Consider the following 27,318-nt stretch of genomic DNA (forward strand, 5'->3'; position numbering starts at 1 on the left):
TAGAAACTGCTGCACTGAAAGCTCATGAGGTCAGGAACGTGTGATTTGAGATTTTATATGTTTTGTTGACCATTTCAAACAACTTCAATAATATGTGAAAAGATTGATATTATTAATGCTGTTGTTTAGTATATGAGAAATAAGACACATTGATGTGTATTAATATGTGTATCTACGGCCTCTTCTACTGTAAAGATGAAGCCACCCTCAAGTTGGAGGAACAACACCTTGTAATCCGTCTGGGTAGCCTCCAACCTGATGGCATGAACATCGACTTCTCTAACTTCCGCTAATACCCCACCTCCCCCTCATACCCCATCCGTTATTTATTTTTATACACATATTCTTTCTCTAACTCTCCTTTTTCTCCCCCTGTCCCTCTGACTATACCCCTTGCCCATCCTCTGGGTTCCCCCCCCTTGTCTTTCTCCCCGGACCTCCTGTCCCATGATCCTCTCATATCCCCTTTGCCAATCACCTGTCCAGCTCTTGGCTCCATCCCTCCCCCTCCTGTCTTCTCCGATCATTTTGCATCTCCCCCTCCCCCTCCCACTTTCAAATCTCTTACTAACTCTTCCTTCAGTTAGTCCTGACGAAGGGTCTCGGCCTGAAACGTCGACTGTACCTCTTCCTAGAGATGCTGCCTGGCCTGCTGCGTTCACCAGCAACTTTGATGTGTGTTGCTTGAATTTCCAGCATCTGCAGAATTCCTGTTGTTTGATGTGTATTATTTTATTTCTTTTAAACAATGAAGAACAAACTGCACTGAGTAGTTTATTGTCCTTGGAATAGCTTCGGGTTTACTTCCACTTAAAAATTCAGTGCGCACACATTGTTGTCACTGGGCAAAAAAAAGGCACAGCATAAGAATTTTGAGCACACTAGTCACTACAAGTTAGAGGGAACATTGCTGCTGCCACAAAAAAAAACATCATGAGATACGTGATGGTGAACCTGATTTTGATAGGGTCTCTGTTGTGGACTGAGGGGGAGAAGGGGGGGGCAGGGAGAGGGGAGAGAGCAGGAAGCACCAGAGAAACATTCTGTAATGATCAATAAACTAATTGTTTGGAATCAAATGACTTTGCCTGGTGTCTCAGGGATGGGTGTGTCTGCACCCACGCCAACCCTCACCTCTGGCACTACTTTGCCACCCGTCCCACAACCCTCCTGGGTTGTTCCATCCTCGCCATTCCCAACATCCTTTGCTCCCGCCAGATTTACAAACTCGCTCTCCGCTGCTCCACGTTGACAAATACAGTACTGCGCAAAAGTCTTAGACACCCTAGCTGTAAGTGCCCAAGACTTTTGCTCAGTACTGTAAATGCATGCCTTATAGTGCTGCACCAAGTCTTCAGGTTAACTTCTGCCGCTGTCTGCAAGAAGTTTGTATGTTCTCCTTATAACTGCGTGTGTTTCCTCCGGATGCTCCAGTTTCATCCCACATTCCAAAGATGCATGTTTAGGGTTAGTTAGATTGTGGGCATGCCATGTTAGCGCCAGAAACGTGGTGACAGTTGCAGCCTTTCCCCAGGACAATCCGCGTTGATTTGACGTAAACAACGCATTTCATTGTATGTTTTGATAAACCTGCTGCACATAAAGCTAATCTTTGATACTGTCCTCTGGAACTCCTGCACGATGCCCAGGGGTTCAGATGACAGACTTTCAAGAAACAGTCCTATTCCACTGCATGAGCAGTAGGACTGGTATCCCTTTGACCTTCTATAATCTTTGATAAAATACACCTCTTCTATTAGCAGCCTAGTATCTCCAGGAGTAGCCTGGAAGACAGGCACCTTCGGGACGTGGCCCTGTGGACAACCAGTTTCCTTGCCGGTGTCACCATCTGAAGCACCGCAGGAGATTGGAGCGTTGAGATAGCAGTGTACACTGCTGTTGAAATAAGCGATGCTACAGACTAACATCAAAACAGTGAGCTGTTGGCCTCCCCCCTCGCAATGGCAGCAGCGATACCTTTCTCTCCCTCATTAGTGAGAAAGAGCCTGTGGCATGTTGAGCTATTGGGGTGAACAGTTGTTTTCGACGGTCTGCAGATCGTGGTCTCTTTGGGAGCTTTGTTATTGCTTGCACGGCTGACGGTTTTGCTGAGGCAGGTGGGGGGAGCGAGAGTGGGGAGGGTTGATGCTTTGCTGCTGCTTGTGTGTGTGTGTGGGGGGCCTTTGGGGTTTAACATTTTTCTGTCATTCATTCTTTGTGGTTATTTTTCTGTTTCATGAATGTCTGCGAACAGCAAGAATTCCAGGATGTATACTATATACATTCTGATATTAAATGAAACCAATGAACCATTGACTAAGAAAAAATTAACAATTCAAGAAAGTGCATTTTACTGTGTTAAAGATGGCATAAATACAGTTTGATTCAAGAGAGATCAGCTGGGGAATTATGGATTGTTTCTGGTTGATTCCCCCCCCCCCCCACCCCCAACAACCTCTACCCAACAATAAAGGTCTCACCGGTACGGAGTAGGTGTCATCAATTTGAAACTCCGCTGGCTCATCCTCTTTGAAACTTGTCCGTGGTGACAACAGGTTCAGGAACATCTTCAAGAGATCTAGGTTCTCTCCTGTCACATTGGAGATCTGGAAAATCGGGCACATCCTGAGGCAGAGCACAAGGAAAATGCTGAGTTACAGAGAGACAAAGAACATTTAGGGAGCAGACAAAGAAAATGTAAGCATTAAGATCTAGACATATAGAATGAAGACCAAAACCCAGGTGAGATAGGTACTTGTGAAGCTAATTGGTCGGCAACTACCTCTGACCATTTTAGGCACTTCCTTTTGTGGTAACAAAGTACAGTAAGTGACAAACACTTTTCTACTGTGCTCAGTCTATTCAAATCCCTTCAACTTACTGTATTAAATCAACAAGCCACTTAAGGAAGCTTGACTTATTTAAGCAAAGATACTCCCAGGCAGAGAGAACGTTAGACATCCAGGATCATAGAGTCTTAGCAAATTTAAACATTGTATGATAAAAATTGAATGTGTTACTCTACCACGACATCATGGCAGGCCAAAAAAAAACCCCTCTTGTGGAGGAGGGCTAAGCCAACCCTACTGAAGCTCATGTGAAATGGCTCATTGAACAAGCCTCATACTTGTCAATAACACTCACTGTTAGATCAACCCAGTGATGTTCACAGGCCATGACGACATGTCATTGGACCATTTACCAGCGAGAGTTACCACTTTTAAGGGAAATGAAAAGGGTTGACAGTTTACAAAAACAGAGCCCCATTAGTCAAAGCAGCGCGGTTACCTCTCAGAGCTGAAGTTTGATGCTGTTACAATCACATCGTCCTTGTTTTGAACCAGGACAGGGATCTTCCTGCAGCCTGGGGACTTCAGCAGCCTCTGCAGCAACTTTAGCGTTTCTGGGTAATAATAAGGGACAAAACTAAACCTGTCAGCTTTTTCACATTCCACTAGAATTACACAGTACTATCACTACTGGCACAGGACACATCACTCTAACACGCTGGAGGAACTCAGCAGGTCGGGCAGCATCAGTGGAAAAGATCGATCGACGTTTTCGGGCTGGAACCCTTCATCAGGACCGAAACATCGATCGATCTTTTCCACTGATGCTGCCTGACCTGCTGTGTTCCTCCAGCGTGTTGTGAGTGTTGCTTTGACCCCAGCATCTGCAGATTATTTTGTGTTTACACATCACTCTCAACCCCCATCGCCTCCAAGCTACTAGCTCCCTACCTCATGTAAACACTCAACCCTTCCAATCACTGAAAGTCTTTCCTATTCTGTCTCTGGGATTCTTTGATGATGCAAACCCTATTCACCTGACCAGGCATGGCTGTTAGAGTATTCTTTATACAGGTCTGCCTTTCTTAAAAATCAAACAGTGCCTTCTACAACAGTTAATCATGGTCATAACATCCTTATAAGATGTCAAACATATTCTGTATTCCCTCTTGATCAATTATCATTGCATTGAGATTACACAACTGGATGTATATTTTATATATATATATATATATATATACACACACACACACACACACACACGTGGATATGGAGAGAATATTTCCTATGGTGGTGGAGTCTAACACCAGAGCACACTGGGGGAGTCTAAGACCACAGGGCACAGCCTCAAAATACTTAGGAAGGAGACGAGAAGGAATTTCTCCAGAATTTATTGCCACAGGCAGCTGTGGAGGCCAGGTGTATTTAAATTGAGGTTGATAGATTCTTGATTAGTCAGGGCAAGGCGGCAGGAGATTGGGGCCGCGAGGAAAATGGATCTGACATGAAATAGCAGAGCAGACTCATTGGGCCAAATGACTTAATTCTGCTCGATATCTTATGGCCTTATAATAGATAACAATACAACATAAGACAGACAAACTCAGTGGTCACTTCATTAGGTACACCTACTTGTTCATGCAAATATCTAATCAGCTAATTATGTGGCAACAACTCAATGCATAAAAAACATGCAGATGTGGTGAAGACATTCAGTTGTTGTTCAGACCAAACATCAGAATGGGGAAGAAATACAATTTAAGTGACACCCAAAATGCTAAAGGAACTCAGCAGGCCAGGCAGGGTCTATGGAAAATAAGTATAGTCAACATTTCGGGCAGAGACACTTCAGCAGGACTGGAGAAAAACAGATGAGGGCAGAGTTAAAAGGTGGGGGGGGGAGGGAGGGAGAAGCACAAGGTGATAGGTGAAACCGGGAGGGGGAGGGGTGAAGTAAAGATTTACCACACAATATTATCCTGGCTGACCTCAAGATGCCATTGATACAAGAATTAGGTTTCAACTAGGCATAGAAACTTAGTATAGCAGTCATTGAATTCAATAATGAAGATTTTTCTTTCATCTCTAAATGGACTGAGATAGATTCAAATTGCATGTTTAAAAATAGCACTGAAGAAACAAAATATGGCCAGTCATTTGGTCTTCGATCATTCAAGTAAATTATATGCATGTTTCCTGCAAGTTTTAACCTCCCCTTCCAATGAAATAGGAATGATTAGGGGAAATTTTTGAAAAAATTGCACCTTGTGTTTGTTAACAGGTCACACTGTTGCCAAAACTTTTTCTATCAATGTGCATAGTGCTGCAACTCCATGATAAATGCTAGCAGCTGAAATTGAGTCCCCTTAAACTCAGGCAGGGTGGGTTAACGATGCCTGTTTACAGTAGCTCCATATCCATTTTCTCAATACACCCAGTCAGCCACACCTGTCAGATGTTAATGTGATGCAGAAATATTTATAATGAATCAATGTCACTCAGCCTGTACATACTATCAAACATTTCCAAATGCAGGTAGTTCTATATCTTGTGTAGATTGGCAAATTAGGCAACATTGTGAACACAAGAGATTCTGCAGATACAAGAAAGTCTGCAGATGCTGGAAATCCACGGCAACACACCCACAAAGTGCCAGAGGAACTGAGCAGGTCAGGTAGCATCTATGGAAAAGAGTAAACAGTCATGTTTCGGGCCCAGACCCTTCCTCAGAACTGGAAAGGAAGGGGAAGATCCCAGAACAAGAAGGTGGGGCTGGGGAAAGGAGTACAAGCAGACAAGTCTTTATTTGCGTCATGCAAACTGAATAAATTATAACACGATTTCAATCACATTATACTAGAGAGTACTTAATACATACTAGAGAACCACAGTTACTTTGGAAACTGATAAGCAGAGAAAAAATAAAGCTGTTTTAGAAGAAAAGTCTTGGTACAAACTGTTTACATGTAACCTCCCCACAGTAAAGAGAAACCATTGTATTTTACCAACAGGCTGCTAGTTTCACTGGGGAAGCCAATGGAAACAAAAAAAAAACTGCTTCTACTAACAAATCTACAGCAATACTTTTATTACATAATGTAACATAACCATACTCTCACCTCCCCACACCTCACAGTCTAAATGCCTTTAGAATTAAGCATTAACAAAACAAACATCACTATTAAATATTTTTAAAGCTTGTAATAAAAATAACTTATTGTGAGTTTGAACTTCTAGTTTTAATAACATGATTTCCATGATGCAAGATTTCTTAGAAATGCAACTTCCATATTAAAGCAGAACTACCCATCTGAAACAAAATGTTCGAGCAATGACTGCCTGTAATAACACACTGGGAACTATGAAAACAGTTTCATACAACTCAGAAACAAGTTTACAAATTTCCACTGCATGCAATTTGGAAAACAATTTTCCAAAGAATGGGAAAGTCACTGAAAAATTTTAATACCAATTCGATTTCCAAGCCCCCACATTGACCTTTGTCAAGTCACATGAAAGTGGTATACTCAAATTTATGAAAAAACACAAAGACCACTGCAAATCCAATATGCAAAAGAGGACAAATAATGCAAGTCGTTAAAAAAGTTAACAAAACACATGGAACATGAACTGCCGAGTCTACAAAAGTGAGTCTACAACTGCAGAGCCAGTTTAGCGCTGAGGTGAATGAAGCCCGTCCACAAGCCCAATGGTCGCGGAGTAACAAATGCTCCCGAACCTGGCGGCATGGGACCAAGACTTCTGCACCTCCCACCCGATGGGGCAAACGTAGGCCAAAGGCGCTGATCACCTGTTTTGTTTTCCGCTCTCGGCCGCAAGGATTTTAATCTTGCTCAAGTAATGGAGCGGAGCACAGGTTCCTCTTCAGCTATCGGGCCTTGACAAAGCATCCATCCCCCAGCAATGGCCTTCCCGGCACTCATGAGTCTGGTTCAGTGAAACCCCCAGGAGAACGCAAAAGTGCCAGTTCATTCAGTCGGTTCAAAAAGTACATCCCTTACAGTGAAATTACAGTCTGTGGCCTGCAGCTGTCGTAATTCAGAAGTACATCTACTAGAAGAGGGGTTCCCAAACTTTAAGTCATGGATCCCTACCATTAACTGAGGGGTCTGTGGACCCCAGGTTGGGAACCCCTGTACTACGTTATCTGGTAGTTTTGTGAGCTACCCGTACTTTGTCGCTGTTGGTCGCCAGCACCATCTTGCACAGCCTTTGAGACTCACAAGAGGCTGCTCTGACGGTAAACAGTGACGGCATACATACTTACTAACAACAGTTGCCTCGTATTTAGGCAGACTAACCACAGAAAGATGCAAATAAGAAACCAGTTTATTTACAAATGAATCAAATAGAGAGTGATAATCTCCCTACTTACCTTGCAAGATATTAGATGGGCACATGTCGATCTTAGTCACCACCACAAAGACAGGAACGTTGAGTGCCAGTGCCAGCCCTAGATGCTCTTTTGTCATGCCAACAATTCCTGCATTGCTGCCAACCTTGAAGAAATAAAATTATACCCAGTTGTCAGAATACAGCAGTTAAGATTTCCGTTACAAAGACCCAACTCCCCTTTGCACACATCAAGTGTGGCATTACAACATCAACCACACCATGAAACTTACCTCCGTTAGCTGTGAGGCACGGATGTCCCAAGGTCATGACTGGCACAAGGTAATTGGAAGTTCCTTTCTTACCACTCAAGCTCCTGCACACATTCTCCACAGTTGCAAAGCTGGAGCCTGAACAGCAAGTTTCAAATCTTCTCCTTTCATCGTCTACATTCCCAGTTTGCTAAGATAACTGGTAGTTTAAGGAATAGCTAATTTACCCTCTCTGACCTCTAACACTCCCAGCTTCAGTCCACTAAAAGCAGTTAGCACTTTAATAAGAGGGAAATACCATGGCGATACCAGCAGGCTGCCCAGCACCATCATCGCTGATTTGTCACAAACCATGCATTTCACTACACGTTTCGATGTGCACGTGACAAATAAAGCTGACCTTTCTTTCCAAAAGTGGCTGTTACCATTTTTAAATTCTGCTGTACTTCCGGAGAGCATGGGCAAGCTGAGTAGGCTAGCAATGACTGCACCTTGTTAACTGACCACAAACAGAGTGACTTGCTGAATCATTTCAAAGAATATTCAACATTGAGGGTTTGCTGAAACAATGGCCAGGACAAGTAGAACAGCAGATTTCAGAGATCTGATGTACTGCAAGGAAACAGGCCCACTAGTTCATCCCAAATATCCGTCTTAACAGCATTCCTACCTAAACACATTTTATCCTCCCTATATTCCCATCAACCTCACCCCTCAGATTTTACCAGTCACCTCCACACAAGAAGGAATTTACAGAGACCTACTAACGTATAGATTTTTGGGGCATGGAAGGAAATTTGACCCCTCTGTAACACCAGGACTGAATGTGGGTCACTAGAACACAGGCAGCAGCCGTTAGCTGTGCCACCATGCCATCATTTCCTTAACAAAATGGAGACTTGCAAACGCGCAAGTTTTTTTTTACAAAACTCCACAAGTTACAAAATCAGTTTGCTTCAACATTTAAGATTAGCTTTATTTGTCACATACACGTCAAAACAGGCAGTGAAATGCATTTGTCACGTAAAATCAAACAAACAAGGATTGTGCTAGGGCAGCTGCAAGCGTTGCCATGCTTTTGATGCCAACATACTGTGTCCAGAACTCACTGACCCTAACCTACACATCTTTGGAATGTAGGAGGAAACCAGAGCACCCAGAGGAAATCCATGTGGTCATGGCGAGACCACACAAACTCCTTAGTGGTGGGAACTGAACCCCGACCACACCTGGAGTATTGTGTGCAGTTTTGGTCCCTTAATCTGAGGAAAGACATCCTTGCCATAGAGGGAGTACAAAGAAGGTTCATCAGATTGATTCCTGGGATGGCAGGACTTTCATATGATGAAAGACTGGATCGACTAGGCTTATACTCATTGGAATTTAGAAGATTGAGGGAGGATCTTATTGAAACGTATAAAATCCTAAAGGGATTGGACAGGCTAGATGCAGGAAGATTGTTCCCGATGTTGGGGAAGTCCAGAACGAGGGGTCACAGTTTGAGGATAAAGGGGAAGCATTTTAGGACCGAGATTAGGAAAAACTTCTTCACACAGAGAGTGGTGAATCTGTGGAATTCTCTGCCACAGGAAACAATTGAGCCCAGTTCATTGGCTATATTTAAGAGGGAGTTAGATATGGCCCTTGTGGCTAAAGGGATCAGGGGGTATGGAGAGAAGGCAGGTACAGGGTTCTGAGTTGGATGATCAGTCATGATCATACTGAATGGCGGTGCAGGCTCGAAGGGCCAAATGGCCTACTCCTGCACCTATTTTCTATGTTTCTATCTTACAGTTGGTGCTGCAAAGTGCAGCCCTAATGAAACTTTACCATAGAACATAGCATAGCATAGTACAGTATAGCATAGGAATGGACCAGACCTAGCTAAACCCTCCAAATACTAATCCTTCCTACCTACACAATGTCCATATCCCTCCTTCCTTACATCCACGTGCTTATCTAAACGTTTCTTAAAAGCCTCTAATGCATTTGTCTCTGCCACCATATCAGGCAGCACATTCCAGGCATCCACCACTGAGTAAAAAAAAATTTGCCCCTCACATTTCCTTTGAAACAACCCCCCCCCCCACCTTCAATACATGCCCTCTGGTATTAGATATTTCAGTCCTGGGAAACAGATACTCCCTTTCTACTCAATATATGCCCCTCATAATTTTATAAACCTCTATCCGATCTTCCCTCATCCTCCGCCTCTCCAGAGAAAACAACCCAAGTTTATCCAGCCTCTCATGATAGCACATGCCCTCTAAACCTCTACTGCACCGCCTCCAAAGCTGCTTCATTTATAATCCAGAATTTAAATTTAATTTTATATCTCCAGCCGTCATTGACAGAATTGAACCCATTAGCCTAGGCACCTCGATACTGTTCTCTGCACTTTCATTCCACTACTGTGAGCAGGGTCCGGCACTAGCCAAACACTTCTAGAAGGTCCCAACTTTGAACAAGCCTCAAATTTAGCTTCACATTTAAGAATCTATTTGCATTTGGTTGTTATCTGTGGTTACAATCTGAGTTTTGCCCATCAGGTACAACAGGTTCTAAACACTTGCCTGACACTTACTTCATACACGAGTTGGTACAAAGGCTGGGTAAAAACTCAATGGTTTATTTTGTGTGACTCACTGTGCACACTCAGAGGCGGATAGGCTCAACACTAGAAGCTGGAGGAAAAGCCATCTCAAAATATAACATTGTCCAGATCTCCCAAAAATATGACAGTGTTAACACAATAGCTTTCCAACTGCACACCTGCCTGCAAAGCCCCTCTCTCAGGACAACCTTTGCCTAGAAATTGTTACCAATCTCAACAGGAGATAAATCATGGAATTCTTGAAAAATTATTTTTGAAAGAACTAACCATCCTAATCCCACCTTCCATCAATGGGTCTGTGGCCTTGCTGGTCAAGTGCACACCCAAGTACTTTTTGAATATAATGAGAAACTTCAACCTCTTTTCCCTCATAATCGTCCTAATTTATCTTGAAGAACAGGTTCTGTCTGCAACTGTGCAGTCAGAGGATTATTGTATAAACACTGAAGTCACAGATTATCAGCGTGTTTCAGCAACAAAACCACATGCTTTTACACGCTGCTAAGGAAAACAGGGTCCTCTAATTAAGTAAATCTCCAGAAACTCTCAACTTTTTTCATTCCAATCTTGCTCATGAGTATAATTTTTTTCCCCCCAGTCCTTAATGACATGTTGATAAATATTTTCTTCATTCTCTCCTGAAATGCACTGGAATAAAGTGTACCCAATACTAACTAATGTTTCTTTATATTTCTAATAACCTTCCTGCTCTTGTATTGTATCTGGAAGAGGAGAACATTCTGGTGCTTTGGAGGATATCAGAGAACACGGTTTTCTTTCCTCCACCATCGATGCTGCTCTCACCCACACCTCCTCCGTTTCCTGGACATCCGCAGTCACCCCACCTTCCCGCCACCTTAACAGGAATAGAGCTCCTCTTGTCCTCGCCTACCACCCCATGAGCCTTTGTATCCAACACATCATTTTCCATCTTCAAAGAGATCCTACCACCAAACACATCTTTACCTCCCCGCCCCTCTACCACCACTTTCCGCAGGGATTGCTCTATGATTTCCTTGTTCATTCGTCCCTCCCCACTAATCTCCCATCCAGTACATAACCCTGAGAGCAACAGAAGCGCTTCACCAGCCCATTCACTTCCTCTCCCCACCTCCATTCAGCACCCCGAAGTCCTTCTATGTAAGGCAACATTTCACCTACGAATCTGTTGGGGCCATCCAGTGCTCCCAATGTGGTCTCCTCTGCATTGTGAGACCCAACATAAAATTGGAGGACTGCTTTTTCAAGCACCTCCACTCCAGCCACAAAAAAAAACATTTTAATTCCTTTTCCCATTCCAACATATCGGTCCATGGCCTCCTCTTTTCTCACAATGAGGCAACTTTCAGGGTGGAGGAGCAACACTTGATATCCTGTCTAGATAGCCTCCAACCTGATAGCATGAATATCAATTTCTTTTTCTGGTAGTTTTTCCCTTCACCCTTCCATTCCCCACTCAGGCCTCTTACCTCTTCTCCTCACTTGCCAATCACCTCCTGGTGCTCCTCCTTCCCTTCCCCCCACCACATGGTCCCTCTCTTATCATACTCCTCCTTCTCCAGCCCTTTACCTTTTCCACCCATCACCTCCCAGCTTAATTCATCCTCCCCACCCTCGTCCACTCCCTGGCTTCACTTATCACTTTCTGGCTTGCCCTCCTTCCCTTCCTCCCACCTTTTCCCCTTGGCATCTTCCCCCTTGCTTTCCAGTCCTGATGAAGGGTCTCAGTTCAAAATGTCAACTATTTATTCGTTTCCATAGATGCTGCCCGACCTGCTGAGTTCCTCCAGCATTTTCTGTGTGGTACTGAGGCACAGAATATAAAATTACATCTCATACTTTTTAAACAAAAAAAAAAAGCCCATCAACCCCGTCTTGCTATCTTCGAAGGAACAGTGGACGTATTCTCCTCCCTTCTTCACATCAGCACATTTATTGCTAGGGCACATAAAAGGACATTGCACACTGGTGTTTTGGTTAGCGATGGTGCCTAACCTTTTGAAATGTGCGTATCTAGAATCAGACAAAAACAGCACCAAGCTGAGGTGTTATTTGCCCACAGACAACTATTCCATGATTTTATCATTCTGAGCTGGTTACCTGGTGGCCAATGTTCACCAGGTAGTGACCTAAGCATAGTAAACTAGTGCCTACATGGTAAACTCGCTCCTGTCAGTCTCTAGGCAGAGAAGCAATGAAAATCACACGTTCAAAACTTTATCAGAAGTTCCCTTTACTAACTACAATGTCTCTATCATCTCAAAGTTAAGCTTCAATTCCCCCATCAACACTTCAATATTTGCACTCAGTGGCCACTTTATTAGGTACACCTACTCATTAATGCAAGTATCTAATCAGCCAATCACGTGGCAGCAACTCAATACATAAAGCATGCCGACATGGTCGAGGGGTTCAGTTGTCGTTCAGACCACACATCAGAATGGGGAAGAAACGTGATCCAAGTGACATTAACCATGGAAGGGTTGCTGGTGACAGACAGGGTGGTTTGAGTATCTCAGAAACTGTTGATCTTATGAACAGTCTCTAGATAGTACAGAGAATGGTGCAAGAAACAAAGGCACCCAGTGAGTGGCAGTTCTATGTTAATAAGAGAGGTTAGAGGAGAATGGCCAGACTGGCTCAAGCTGACAGGAAGGAGTTCAAATAACTACACATTATAACTGTGGCGTGGAGAAGAGCCATCTCTGAACACACAAAAAATCAAACCTTTAAGTGGTTGGGCTACGGCAGCGGAAGACCACAAACATACAGTCAGTGGCCACTTCATTAGGTACAGCAGGTACATAATAAAGTGGCCCATGAGTGTATATAATTAACACTAATCTATCCACTGTAGTACTGAGTACATTTTAGATGCGTCACAACACCTATCACCTTTTAGGTAGATGTGAAAATTGCCATTGTTTTCAATACAAATTCTCTCAACTTCAAAACCATCTTTACCCTTTAACCAATACGACTAAAGAGTCATTGGAATCCATTTGTGCAAAATTGGCTCCTGTCTTGCCTAAGTAACAATGAACAACATTTCACAGAGTGCATTGTTGGTTGTGAAGTTGTTTGAGACACCAAGACCCTGCATGAAAACTAGCCTGGTTCCAAACTCTTACCATTAGCATGCAAAAGTCTGGTAAATGCCCTGTCATTCCAAACACAGTCGTCTTCAGGTATTTTTCGTGTCCTGCTAGATCAATGAAGGTGATAACTTTGCTGGATTTCTCGCAGATTTTTGTCCAATCCAGCCCTCCGCCGTGGCTGTCTGGCTTGTTCACCACATCGCCAGTGCTGTCAAAGCCCAGAATGTCGTTGCCGACACTGCTCGTCCTCCCAGATTCAACCTCATGCTTGTGCCGGAAAAGCTTCTGACGTGCAAATCCTCGTCCATTGTCGAGCTCACCGTGAGTTAAGACACCCAATAATGTGCTCTTACCAGCATCCACGTTCCCAACCACTGCCACCCTGGGGAAAGAAAGTAAACAATTCTAATAACTGCAGGCTGCAAGGTGTGCTGAAATCAAAAATGACTGCAGGAAGGTTAGTGCCAAAGTTAAACTAACAATAGATTACAAATCCAAAATGTTAGTTCTATTTTTCTCTCTCCGCAAGTGCCACTTGTTCAGCTGAGTATTTATAGCCTTGTCTTTTTGTTCAAATTTCCAACAAAATCAGAGTTTACTTTCCTTCCTGAGCAGTCCGTTAGCTGCTTTACATTTTGGTTTGGGCATCAACAGTGGATAGCACTGGACTTAATTGGTCCTGGGTAGATTTATTCCAGAAATGGGAGTACTATATGCTGGGGCTACAAGGAGTGCTGCAGCTGAGGTAATGCTCTGTGTTCAATTGTTTATCCAGGTAGATTTTATAAAGCAGTAGGGGAGTTCTCCTTGCTGTAGTGGCAGATGTCTAGCCCTCGACCAACATTACACAAATAAAAATAACTGATCATTTCCTGGATGACTGCCAGATTTCCTACAACAGTGACTGCACTTAAAAGGACTTCACTGGCCATGAAGTGCTTTGGAGTGTCTAGAAAGTGCAGTAGAAATGCATGAATGTCTTGTTTCTCGTCAACTGCATTGAAGAATCCCAGGTTTAAATAGTAACGAACACTTAAAACTTAATTGGTTAACTTTCAACCATTAGTATGGACATTTTCACATTATGCAGAGCAAGGTATAACGCTAAACATGAGAAAGTCGGCTTAAATCCAAAGCAACACACAAAATGCTGGAGGAACAGAGTGTAGATCAAGTGGCATCTATGGAAAAGAGCAAACAGTCGACGTTTCAGGCCGAGACCCATCTTCAGGACTAAAAGGGAAGGGGCAAAGATGTCCGAATTAAAAGGTGGGGGGAGGGGAAAGAGGTGGGTGGAAAAGGTAATTTGATTTGCCTGAGTGACACTCAATATCTGAGATAAAACTAGATAATCTTACAAGCATCCACAAGGTAGCAGCAACAAGTTAACTGTACTACAAATGCAATCCAGGTTTTTCCAGAACATAGGAGTGAGGAATAAACATAAGCAGCAATTTTCCCTAATCCCAGATGCTACAATTACTGAAACACTGTTATAGCACCAGCATCCAGGGTTCAATTCTGCCGCTGTCTGCAAGAGGTTGGGCAGCAGTGTTTGCTGTGAGGAGGATGCTAAGAGGATGCAGGGTGACTTGGATAGGTTGGGTGAGTGGGCAAATTCATGGCAGATGCAATTTAATGTGGATAAATGTGAGGTTATCCACTTTGGTGGCAAGAACAGGAAAACAGATTATTATCTGAATGGTGGCCGATTAGGAAAAGAGGTGGTGCAACGAGACCTGGGTGTCATTATACACCAGTCATTGAAAGTGGGCATGCAGGTACAACAGGTTGTGAAAAAGGCAAATGGTATGCTGGCATTTATAGCAAGAGGATTCGAGTACAGGAGCAGGGAGGTACTACTGCAATTATACAAGGCCTTGGTGAGACCACACCTGGAGTACTGTGTGCAGTTTTGGTCCCAGTACAAAGAACGTTCACCAGATTGATTCCTGGGATGGCAGGACTTTCACATGATCAAAGAATGGATCGACTAGGCTTATACTCTGGAATTTAGAAGATTGAGGAGGGATCTTATTGAAATGTATAAAATTCTAAAGGGATTGTACAGGCTAGATGCAGGAAGATTGTTCCCGATGTTGGGGAAGTCCAGAACGAGGGGTCACAGTTTGAGGATAAAGGGGAAGCCTTTTAGGACCAAGATGAGGAAAAACCTCTTCACACAGAGGGTGGTGAATCTGTGGAATTCTCTGCCACAGGAAACAGTTGAGGCCAGTTCATTGGCTATATTTAAGAGGGAGTTAGATATGGTCCTTGTGGCTAAAGGGATCAGGGGGTATGGAGAGAAGGCAGGTACAGGGTTCTGAGTTGGATGATCAGCCATTATTGCACTGAATGGCGGTGCAGGCTCGAAGGGCCGGGAATGGCCTACTCCTGCACCTATTTTCTATGTTTCTATGTTTGTATGTTCTCCCCGTGACAATGTGGATTTCCTCTGGGTGCTCCAGTATTTCAAAAAAAGATACGGGGTTGTAGGTTAATTGGTCACATGGGCATAATTGCGCAGCACGTGATTGTTCAGCCAGAAGGGCCTATATCTCTAAATAAACAAATAAAAAGCATTATTGGTATTTCACGTGCAACCCGCCCCCAACAACAGGCACACCTTGACCCGAATATTTTAAGCTTCCCATTTTTTTTTTTTTTTTTTTTTTTATATAAAACAAATCAGATTTTGACTTCAATTCCTTACCTGACCTCCAAAAAATCATTCTCCCCAACTCGTTTGCGCACCAAGTAGTCAGCTACTTTCCCACCCGCCTCCTGGCGCTCGCGTAGAAGAATCAGATCAGAGTAGATCTGCTCAGACAGACTCTTAACAGTTGCCACAGATGCTGCTATGTCATCATCATTCAGTCCGTAGTTCTTGCCATCTGGAATGAGAACCCAGGGATTAAATGGAGCAGGCCAGGGCTGCCTTCCTGCCCTATACGTTGATTTTCCTTCTGTAACTGTATGGTTTTGTTTCCAGAAGGAACTTAAAAAAAAATGACCCAGTCACACTTCCAGCCAAAAAAAAAAAATTAAAGTTAGGAATGAAGAGAAATTAAAAGCGTGGAGCTCGGTTTACTCACATAGCAATCAGCTGTGCGACATTAATTGAAGATGGGTGCTTGTTACAGCTCTTTAGAACTTTCGGGGCAGAAATTTTAAACCAAGAGCTGAATCAGAAGACATATGGAAATTATAAATGTTAAAGTCATAGTCACTGGTAACTGGCCATTCAGCTCATCACATCCACACTGACTTATCCATATTAATCTGATCTTCCACCACTTTGCTCATTGTCTTCAATGCCTAGGCTCTGTTTCTATGTAGTCATCAGCAACTCTGCTTCTAGCACACTCACCAGCAGTGTATTCAAGACACTTGCCACTCTCTTGTGATCCCATGTAAATATTTTTATCCCTAACCTAAATCTTTAGTTTTATTCACTTCTGACAAAGGGAGAAAGATTCTTGCAGCCTACCCTATCGGTACCCTTCAATTTTACATAGCTCAGTCCCATCCTCTGCTCCTGGGAAAACAGACCTAGCCTCTCCTTACAAGTGAAATGGTGGACCCCAATCAACATCCTGCTGAATCCGCCCTGTATGACGACATATTTTCTACAGAGTGGCAATCAGTGCAACATCCAGTAGTCCAGCTGAAGCATGAGGAATGTTTTTGAGCATAACCACCCTGCTCTTATATTCAATGAAGATCAGCATCCCATGTACCTTTGTAACCACATTTTCATCCTCAATTGCCATATTCTAGGATCATTGAACCCGAACTTAACATTTATAAGACCACAAGACGTAGGAGCAGAATTAAACCATTTGGCCCAACAAGTCTGCTGCGCCATTCCATCATGGCTGATTTATTATCCCTTGCAACCCCACTCTCCTGTCCCCTCACTGTAATTTTTGATGCCTTTACTAATTATGAACCTATCAACATCTGCTTTAAATATACCCAGTGACTTGGCCTCCACAGACATCTCTGGCCATGAATTCCACAGATTCACCACCCTCTGGCTAAAGAAATTGCTCCTCATCCGTGTCCTAAAGGAACATCCTTGTTTTGATAGTCTTAGCCTCACTCGTACTCTGAAAATGCATCACCTCACATTTATCAATATTGAACTCCACCTGCCATTTCTCATCCCATTTCAGCAAAGCATCAATATCACCAACTTCATTCCACGTGGTCAATGACTACACCCATTCTAGTGTCACTTCTGAACTCACTAATCATGCCATGTAGATTCATATCCAAATCATTCAACTATTTCAATCATTCAATGATTTAGATGATTGTTTTGTTTCCAAGTTTGCAGATGATACGAAGATAGATGGAGGGGCAGGTAGTGTTGAAGAAACAGGTAGGATGCAGAAGGACTTGGACAGATTAGGAGAAAGGTCAAGAAAGTGGCAAATGAAATACAGTGTTGGGAAATGCAAGGTCATGCACTTTGGTAGGAGAAATAAATGTGCGGACTATTCTCTAAACGGGGAGAAAGTTCAGGAATCTGCGATGCGGAGAGACGTGGGAGTCCTTGCGCAGAACACTCTGAAGGTTAACTTACAGGTTGAGTCAGTGGTGAGGAAGGCAAATGCCATTTTAGCATTCATCTCAAGAGGTCTGGAATACAAGAGCAAGAACGTAATTATGAGGCTTTATAAGGCACCGGTGAGGCCTCACCTTGAGTATTGTGAACAGTTTTGGGCCCCTCATCTTAGAAGAGATGTGCTGGCATTGCAGAGGGTCCAGAAGAGGTTGACGAGGATGATTCCATGAATGAAAGGGTTATCATACGAGGAACGTTTGATGGCTCTGGGTCTGTACTCGCTGGAATTCAGAAGGATGAGGGGGGAATCTCATTGAAACCTTTCAAATGTTGAAAGGCCTAGAGAGAGTCAATGTGGAAAGGATGTTTCCCATGGTGGAAGAGTCTAGGACAAGAGGGCACAGCCTCGGGATAGAGGGGCACCCTTTCAAAACTGAGTTGCAGAGAAATTTCTTTAGCCAAAGGGTGGTGAATTTGTTGCTACATGCAGCTGTGGAGGCCAGGTCGTTGGGTGTATTTAAGGCAGAGATTGATAGGTTCTTGATTGGACATGGCCTCAAAGGTTATCGGGAGATGGCCAGGAACTAGAGTTGAGGAGCAGATAGAAAAAAAAGGTCAGCCATGATTGAATGGCAGAGAAGACTTGATGGGCCAGATGGCCTAATTCTGCTCCTTTGTCTTATGGTCTTATATTGCAAACAGCAAAGGTTCCTCCACCACCCAGGACATGCCCTCTTCTCGTTGCTATCACAGGGAGGAGCTACAAGCACCTGAAGACACACAATGGTTTTATGAACAGCTCCTTCACCTCTACCAAATTTCTGAAAGGTCCTTGAACACTACCTCATTTTTTGCTCTCATTTTGCACTACTTTTCTCTATATTTGTTTTTGCAACTCACAGCAATCTTTTTTCTTGCACTGTGCTGCTCCTACAAAACAAATTTCACAATTGTCAGTGATAATAAACCAGATTCTCATTCACTAATCCCTCTGAAACACCTTTAGTCATAGGCATCTATTTACAAAAGCAGCTCCAGCACCAAGAGCCTACACTCAATTTCCTATAGCCAAGCCAATTTTGGATCCAGACTTGTCCTGAGGCTTTACTTTTTTTTTAAAAAAGGTGACCCATGTGGGATTTTGTCAAAGGCCTTATTGACAACGACATAGCCTACATTTACTGCACTGTCCTCATCAATACACTCAAGTCGTCAAAAAAAAAACAATCAAATTGGTCAGATAAAATCTGCCATTGACAAAGCAATATTAACTCTCAGTTAACAGTAGGGGTCCATGGCATTAAAAAAAGGTTGCGAACCCTTGCTCAAATTAGTCTGTCTTTTTAAATAAACTTTAACCTTGCCTCTTGATAACTTCCCCAATACTGATGTTAGACTCACAGGTCTGTAATTGAAAGGCTTTTTTTTCTTTGCTGCCATTCTTGATTGGGGGGGGGGGGGTGGAAACAGGCAAGGAAGCATATTTAGCATTTTCAGCCAACTGGTACTTCACTTGTGGCCAGTGTAGTATTAAAATCTCAAAGAACTACAAATCAAATACAAGATTCTGCAGAAGCTGGAAATCCCAAGCAACACACACGAAAAATGTTGGAGGAACTCAGCAGGTCATGCAGCATCCATGGAGGAAAATAAACAGTCAACATTTTTGGCTGAGAACCTTCACCTATCTATTTTGATTCCACATACAGATTCTCCATCATCATTGATGAGCCCAACTCTCCCCTGGTTACTTCCTGTCTTCAAAGTGATCTTATAAAACACCTCCAGATTTACCTTAATCCTGTCTGCCAGAGATATTTCTGACATTTTCATAATTGATAGGTGTTCTAGGATGTCCTCCCTCAATGCTGAAGTAACACACTCGGAGGCACTTTATTAGGTACAGGAATAGAACCCAGTTTGGCCTTCTGCTGATTTAGCCCAACCACTTCAAGGTTCAACAGGTTGTGCATTCAGAGATACTCTTCTGCATACCACTGTTGTAACACATGATTATTTCAGTTACTGTCACCCGTCTGTCATATTGAACCAATTCTCCTCTAACCCATCTCACTACAAGGCACTTTTGCCTACGGAATTGATGCTCACTGGATTTTTCTTTCTTTTTACGTCATTCCCTGTAAATTTTAGAAAGTGTTGTGGGTGAAAATCCCAGGATATCAGCAGTTCGAGATACTCAATCCATCCTGACTGGCACCATCGATTATTCCACACTCAAAGTCACTCAGATTCCATTTCGTTCCCATTCTAATGTTTGGTCTAAACAACAAATGAACCTCTTGACCACGTCTGCACTGAGCTGCTGCCACATGATTGGCTGATTAGATGTTTGCAATAAAGAGTGTACCTAATAAAGAGGCTATTAAATGTACACTTCTTGACTAATGGTGCAATGCCATATTACCCTCTTTGTTGCTTGAAATTTCCTGCTTTGGGATACTGAAGACCCAGTTATGCCAATGATACCGTAGTCTCAGTTGTGAATTAAAACTTCAAATTAATATACCTAATTAGACTCCTTGCATTAATATAGATGCAACTTAGCTTAACATTCCCCTTATGTTCGTCTATTCCTTCTGCAACACACACAAGCAGGAACTCAGCAGGTCAGGCAACATCAATGGAGAGGATCAAACAGTTGACTTTTTAGGCTGAGACCTTTCATCAGGACTGGAAATGAAGGGGGAAGAAGCAATGTGGAGGGGAAGGGGAAGGAGTAGGAGCTGACAAGTGATAGGTGAAACCAGGTGAAGGGCAAGGTGGGTAGGCTATTCCTTCTGCGATGCCTAGTGAACTTACTATCTATTATGTGCGCAGCACAGTAGAGTAGTGGTTAGCTAACACTTTACAGAGCCAGCAATCAACAAAGGGAGTTGAATTCCCGCCGCTGTCTGAGAGAGTTTGTACATTCTCCATGTGACTTTCCTCTAGGTACTCCTGTTCTTCTCCTACGTTCGAAAGATAATAGGATCAGATTAAAGTGCTATGTGTGCACGCTATATTGGCATCAGAAGTGTGGCGACGCTTGTTGGCTGCCCCCAGTACAAGCCTCTGGCACAAAGTGGCACATTTCATCGTGCTTCGACGTACACCTGACAATAAAGCTGATCTTTATCTCCTTTACCGCCCATCTGAGCATCTGCTCTCATCCCCTATCCTCTTCCAAATTAGTTGCAGCCTTCTACAAAAGAGCTAGTAAACTTCCCCACTTGGATGTTGGTTCTATTCTAATTTAACTGCAAACCATCCCTCCTTAATAAGTCTCCAGAAATGTCCAAGTGCCCCTATTCCTCAGCGCCATCCCTTCAGCAACACATTCATCTCATCTAATTTTCTATTATTCTATCTACTCCTCCAAGAGGACAAACCTGTTTTGGTTTGGAGGTCTGCATGCCTTAATGTCCCGGACAGCTATATTGGCTGGGTCCGGGCTCTATGCTTTGGCTCTTCACAGGGTCACCCATGCCAAATAGGTCGAAGGGTAGAGGCCAGACTGAGAGTGGTACACTGGTTGTTCGGGTTCAGCTCAGGGTCAACAACCCTGACTAGTAAAACAAACCTGACAGAAACCTCAATAAAGAATCCTTCTACATCTGTGTGTGACAGTATTCCTGAGTCTCCACCTGGGTCTTGCATGACTGACAGTAGAGAAAACTGGGCTACCAATACAATGAAGGAACCAGTGAGCACCACCAGAAATGGAGGACCTTCAATGCTGCCCTAAATGCCATCGGTGTAACAGGTAGTAGGTGGGCAGGTGCTCTACTGACTGGCTCAGAAAACAGAATGGACTGCATGCACAACGACCGTCACCACTGCCCAGAAAAGACAAGTGTGCTGTCCAGTACTGGAAAGATAAAGATATATCACTATCTGCCAGCACCAGCAGTGATGTTCTATCTGCCACTCGAGGGTTAGGAAGGAGTTTAATGAATACATTGAAGCTGACGGTATAAAATGCATGGTAGTATCAGTAAAGGAAAACTTTACCCGAGCCTTGGCCGATCACATAGATGGTTTCCCCACACCCCTCATCCATCCGCTCTCTCAGCTGCTTCAACAAACAGTCATACTGCTCCGAACTTGGGCTCACCAACACAAACTAGACAAGAAGAAGAAAACAAAAGAAAATGACTGCAGAATTACCCAAATCAATTAGAAACATAGAAACTTAGAAAACCTACAGCACAATACAGGCCCTTCAGCCCACAATGCTGTGCCAAACATGTACTTTAGAAATTACCTCAGGTTACCCATAGCCCTCTATTTTTTCTAAGTTCCATTAAAAGACCCTATTGTATCTGCCTCCAATTAATTAAAGTCAATCAAAAGTGAAACCGTCTTACTAGATTTAAATTTACCGAGCTTCAGTTTCAGCCACGCTCAGCTTTGAAGAGAACGTAGAATAATACAGCACAGTACCGGCCTTTCGCCCCACGATGTTGTGTCAACCCTTTAACCATTTCCTCCCCCATAGCCCTCCATTTTTCTTTCATCCATGTGCTTACCCAAGAGTCACTTAATTGTCCCAAGTAGTGTTAACGGGCTTTTTTTTTTTTTTTTTTTTTTTTTTTTGAGTGTCCACTTACATGAATCAAGGAGCACTAGATAGTTACTTAAGGGGCACATTTTGATGGCACATGTTAAATCTGAATTAAGAAATGTAAACCCAATAACAACGAAAACAATGTCAAATCTGCAAATGCTGGAAGTCAGAGGCAAAAGTGGAAAGCCCTAGAAATACACAAGTTAGTTGACATTTCAAATAAAGGATTAAATCCAAATTGTTAAACTGGTATTTCTTTTTATTGAAGAGATTAGAGTATATAGATCTGGGATTCCTGTTTAATCAATGGCGGGATATCAGGTTTGTGCACACTACAATGACCGTACAAAACATTTTGCTCGCTGTGAAACACTATAACAACAAAGCACGCTATTTAAATGCCAAGATTTTTCCTAGAGTTTCTGTCAGATGTTACTAGTTTCAATTTCACTTTCCACCTCAGAGCATGCTTTATAAAATATTAGTCACAATTTATCTTGTTTTTACTTCAACATTCTGCGCTCTGCCTATTATAGTTATTGTACCCGTTTGACTCATTTTCCTGCAATTGGCAGTTAGCATATTTTTAGGTTTTAGTCCACTTCTACCTTCCACATACAATTAAACAGATATATTATTTTTATTTGAACTTTGCAGTTAATCCAACTCATTCTAAAGTTACCCTTAGAGACACTGGCAAGACTTTACTGAATTACTGCACATAATTTGGGTCTCCTTTGAAGTATACACTAAAGTAGGGGTTCCCAACTTTCTTACGTCATGGACCCCTACCATTAACTGAGGGGTCTGTGGACTGCAAGTTGGGAACCCCTGCACTAAAGAAAGGACACACTTGCTTTGGATACAGTGCAGAAAATTAATGGTCTTTCTTACAAGTAACAACCAAGTTGATTTGGCCTATACTCAAGTTTAAAAAAAAATTATGATCTTATTGAAAGAAGTGTCTGAAGATTTTATAGCAGGAATGATGGAATTGATTGTATTGTTGTTCTGAAAACAGACTACGCCAAAAAGTCTGTTTCTACAAGGATACAAGGACAGTCATCTTGAAGAACCAGAGATCTATTGTCTCTGCAAAATATTGCAGGTCAAGTGAAGCAACATCAATGTCCTCACCCATGCCAACATCCCCAACACCAAGGTTTTAATATACATTTGGCTGAGTTTGGTGAGTGGGCTTCTTTGGTTATATAACAAAAATAAATAATATTAAGTTTTAAAAATATATCAGAGTCTGACAGAAGCATGTTATTCTAAGTTCCATCTTAGAATAACTAAGACAATTACTGGGAATTACAATGAGGGTAGAAATAAAAACTCCAGGAATGTTCTTACATCAAACTTGGAAAATCAACATGTCCATTGACTTGTAGGTGTACGGGCACTCAAAATGTGGACACTTGCACACTGAAATCTGGGTCACGCAGAAGTGAAGCAAAAGGACATTGCCACCCACCTAGTCAAATGCCCCCACCCCCACAACCTTCCGAGGAGCAGAAACGGCCTAGTTACCACAATGGCCTCAGTTACCTTGGACCTGGAGTGGAAACAGTTTACCCTGGAGACAAAGAGATGGTCAAGAGAAATCCCCAGAAACAAGGTAATGAAAGCTTTCAGAAACAGGAGTAAGCCATCTGGTCTGTCGAGCCTTCTCCACCATTCCAGAGCTGACCTGGCCCTGGAATCAACTTTACCTATCTGCCTTTTCCCCATAAGTCTTAATTCCCTTGCTATACAAAAAAAAATCTAACTGCATCTCAAATATACGCAATTAATGCTGCTTCCCTGAGCAGAGAATTCCACAGATTCAATACTATCTGGGAAAAGTGTAGTGATTAATAGAGAGAATAGAAAACAGTTTACTGCCCTTATCCTCAATCTCACCCCCCCCCCACCAATTATCTTTTTAATTGCTAACTTCTATTGGTCCAGCAGAGGAGCAACACGTGACTTGCAATTCTAAATCTATACCCTTCCTCACCTCTGACCTCCCCCATCATGACAAGATCAGTGTTCCTCTAACATCATGTCTGAGTGTATTACTCCAACATTTCCAACTTTGCCTTTGACTGCCAAGGGCCCAGGTTCTATATTTCCTTCCCTCAAAACTTCTCTACCTCACTCCTCCACACAGACATCCGCCAAGACCCAAGATTTTGGCCACTTGTCCCCATATTTCATGTGGTGAACAATTAACAAGACAACCCCTCTGGAAAGTAGCTTCAAGTGTTTTATTTTAACAGTGCAAAAAATTTACCGTATAAAATACTTCGGTGCTTCGGTGTCAAGGTTCCCTCCAATCTTTATTTACTACATATATATATGTGTGTGTGTGTGTGTGTGTGTGTGTGTGTGTGTGTGTGTGTGTGTGTGTGTGTGTGTGTGTGTGTGTGTGTGTGTGTGTGTGTATATATATATATATATATATATAAAAAAAACTCTGCAGACAAACCATTGTTTGGTGCAAGAAATTTTTACACAACCTTTAAACTTATTTTTGTAATATGCATACTGTGAATACTTAGAATGAAAATTGAGAGATCACGTACACTTGATTTTATTTATTAATTGAAAGGCATAATTATATATAGTACAAAAAATCTTTCACGTTTTGTAACCTTTTCCCTCGCCTGTCATTACTCCAGCTGCTCGGCAACAAAGGAGAATTTCTGTTATTGCACGGCTATGCACCGGTGCAGCTTAGAGGAAACAGTGTTTGGGTTTATCTGGAAGTACTGAGAAGTTGTAGTCTTAATTACACCAACTCTAAGTTTGGAAATTGGTTGCAAACTGGGATGCTCTGCTTCATTTAAAAACGCATTGAATAGGACTTGTGGTATGTAATGGAAGCACTGTGTCAATTATATGTGTGAAATGGAGCAAGAGTGAAACCTTTCCCTCACTGACCCGGTATGTGATGATATCACACCGGATTCAGTTTGCATCCATTTAAACCAACACACACAGCAGCAGCAGCATAACCCCTTGGAGTGAGCTGCAAATGAAGTCAATGTGGAACATTGCAACAGGAGCTCATTCAGCCCTAGACTCAAGGACAGCCCAGTGGCATAGTCGGTAGTTGCTGTCTCACAGCTTCAGTCATCCAGGTTCGATCTCCATCTCTGCTGCTGTATACATTGAGTGGCACATTCCGGCAGTAGCGGGTTTCCCCAAGGTACATCAGTTTCCTCTCACAGCCCAAGATGTACAGGTTGTAAGGTTAATTTGCCACTCTGAAGTTCAAAGTTAGTTTATTATCAAAGTACATACATGTCACCATATACAACCCTGAGATTTTCTTGCAGGCATACTATTAGATTTCTATTATTGAAACATATTAGAATCAATGAAAGACTGCACCAAGGCAAACACCAGTGTGCAAAATACAAAACTGTGCAAATACAAAAATAAAGTAAAATAGCAATAAATATTGAGAACATGAGATGAAGGGTCCTTGAAAATGAGTTCATTGTTGTGTTCACTGTGTATTGTAGGATCAGTTCAGTGATAGGGATGAGGAAATAGTTCTAACTACAGTAAATTATGAAAATGAATGGTAACGTTTATTGAGACAGTGCAGAACAGGCCCTTTGAGCCAATTCACCCAGCAACCCTCAATTGAACCCTAGTCTAATCACAGGATAATTTACAATGACCAATTCCCCGCACTTTACACCGCACGCTGTGGAGCAGTGCTGCCAGGATAATCAAGGGCACAACCCACCCGACCAACACACTTTTCATCCCTCTTCCCTCCGGGAGAAGGCTCAGGAGCTTGAAGACTCGTACGGCCAGATTTGGGAGCAGCTTCTTTCCAACTGTGTTAAGACTGCTGAACGGATCCTGACCCGGATCTGGGCCGTACCCTCCAAATATCCGGACCTGCCTCACGGTTTTTTTGCACTACCTTACTTCCCATTTTTCTATTTTCTATTTATGATTTATAATTTAAATTTTTAATATTTACTAATTTTTACTATGTTAATATTTAATATTTATAATCCAGAGAGCGGGAAGCGCAGAATCAAATATCGCTGTGATGATTGTACGTTCTAGTATCAATTGTTTGGCGACAATAAAGTATAAAGTACAAGTATAACCTACCAACTAGCATGTCTTTAGACTGTGGGAGGAAACCTATGCAATCAGGATGAGAACGTACAAACTCCTTACAGACAGCAACGGGAATTGAACCTGGGTTGCTGATAGTGTAAAGCGGTGCGCTAACCACTTATGCTACTGTGCCGTTCCTGGCTGGAGTTAACAGGAAGTGGAAAGAACGAGGTACGGGTTAAACTAGACAACTGGTAGAGGCGGTAGCCTTTCCAACACTCCGAGAAAATATGGAATGACTTACGACCGATATGTAATGCAACCCCAGACACCCCGCTGTTACTCAGTACTGTTATTTAATCAAAAACTCAGAACTTTTGCACGTTAGTTGTTTGCCGGTCTGCATCTCATTTTTCCATTGATCTATCACGTTTCTCTGTTCCACTGTAAATGCCGAAAAGAAAATGAAGCTCAAGATTGTATATGGTGACATACAGGTACCTCAACAATAAATTTACTTTAAACTAAAATTAATTGACCCACATCAGTCAGTGCACTCGAGGGGCACTATGGAGTTTTGGTTAGCACAAAGCTTTACAGCACCAGCAACCCGGGTTCAACTCCCACCGTAAGAGTTTGTACGTTCTCCCCGTGACCACATGGGTTTCCTCTCACAGTCCAAAAACGTACCGGTTGGTAGGTGAATTGGTCATTGTACATTGTGATTAGGCTACAATTAAATTGGGGATTGCTGGACGGTGTGGGTCAAAGGATAAGAACGACTTACTCTGTGCTGTATGTCAAATTTTGCTTGTAGAAGTATTTCTTAATTTTACCACTGGAAAAACAAGGGCCTTTTCAAGATTTATCCAAAATTATCAGATGAAATAATTTATCCCTGTCTGACCTCAGTACCCCTTAACAACTTGAAAAATTCGCCCATTAACAGGAATTCTGGTGAATAAACCCTAGTTCGTT

At 42.6% G+C, this 27,318-nt stretch overlaps 1 protein-coding gene across 2 annotated transcripts in view; it reads right to left on the bottom strand.

Annotated features, from left to right (window-relative positions):
* LOC140204803 (GTP-binding protein 1-like) overlaps nt 1–27,318 on the bottom strand; it is a 40,269-nt gene that overhangs the window by 11,842 nt on the left and 1,109 nt on the right. For both annotated transcript variants that reach the window (XR_011887711.1, XM_072271610.1), the window contains exons 2-7: nt 21,711–21,822; nt 15,840–16,020; nt 13,160–13,508; nt 7,186–7,309; nt 3,289–3,403; nt 2,481–2,625 (exon numbers count right to left, since the gene is read on the bottom strand). Coding sequence is in view for 1 of the 2 variants with exons in the window: in XM_072271610.1 (XP_072127711.1) it covers nt 2,481–2,625; nt 3,289–3,403; nt 7,186–7,309; nt 13,160–13,508; nt 15,840–16,020; nt 21,711–21,822 (1,026 nt within the window). In the remaining variant the exon portion in view is untranslated. The remainder of the gene's footprint in view (nt 1–2,480; nt 2,626–3,288; nt 3,404–7,185; nt 7,310–13,159; nt 13,509–15,839; nt 16,021–21,710; nt 21,823–27,318) is intronic.

Source organism: Mobula birostris, chromosome 11 (genome assembly GCF_030028105.1).
Source record: "Mobula birostris isolate sMobBir1 chromosome 11, sMobBir1.hap1, whole genome shotgun sequence".
NCBI lineage: Eukaryota > Metazoa > Chordata > Chondrichthyes > Myliobatiformes > Myliobatidae > Mobula > Mobula birostris.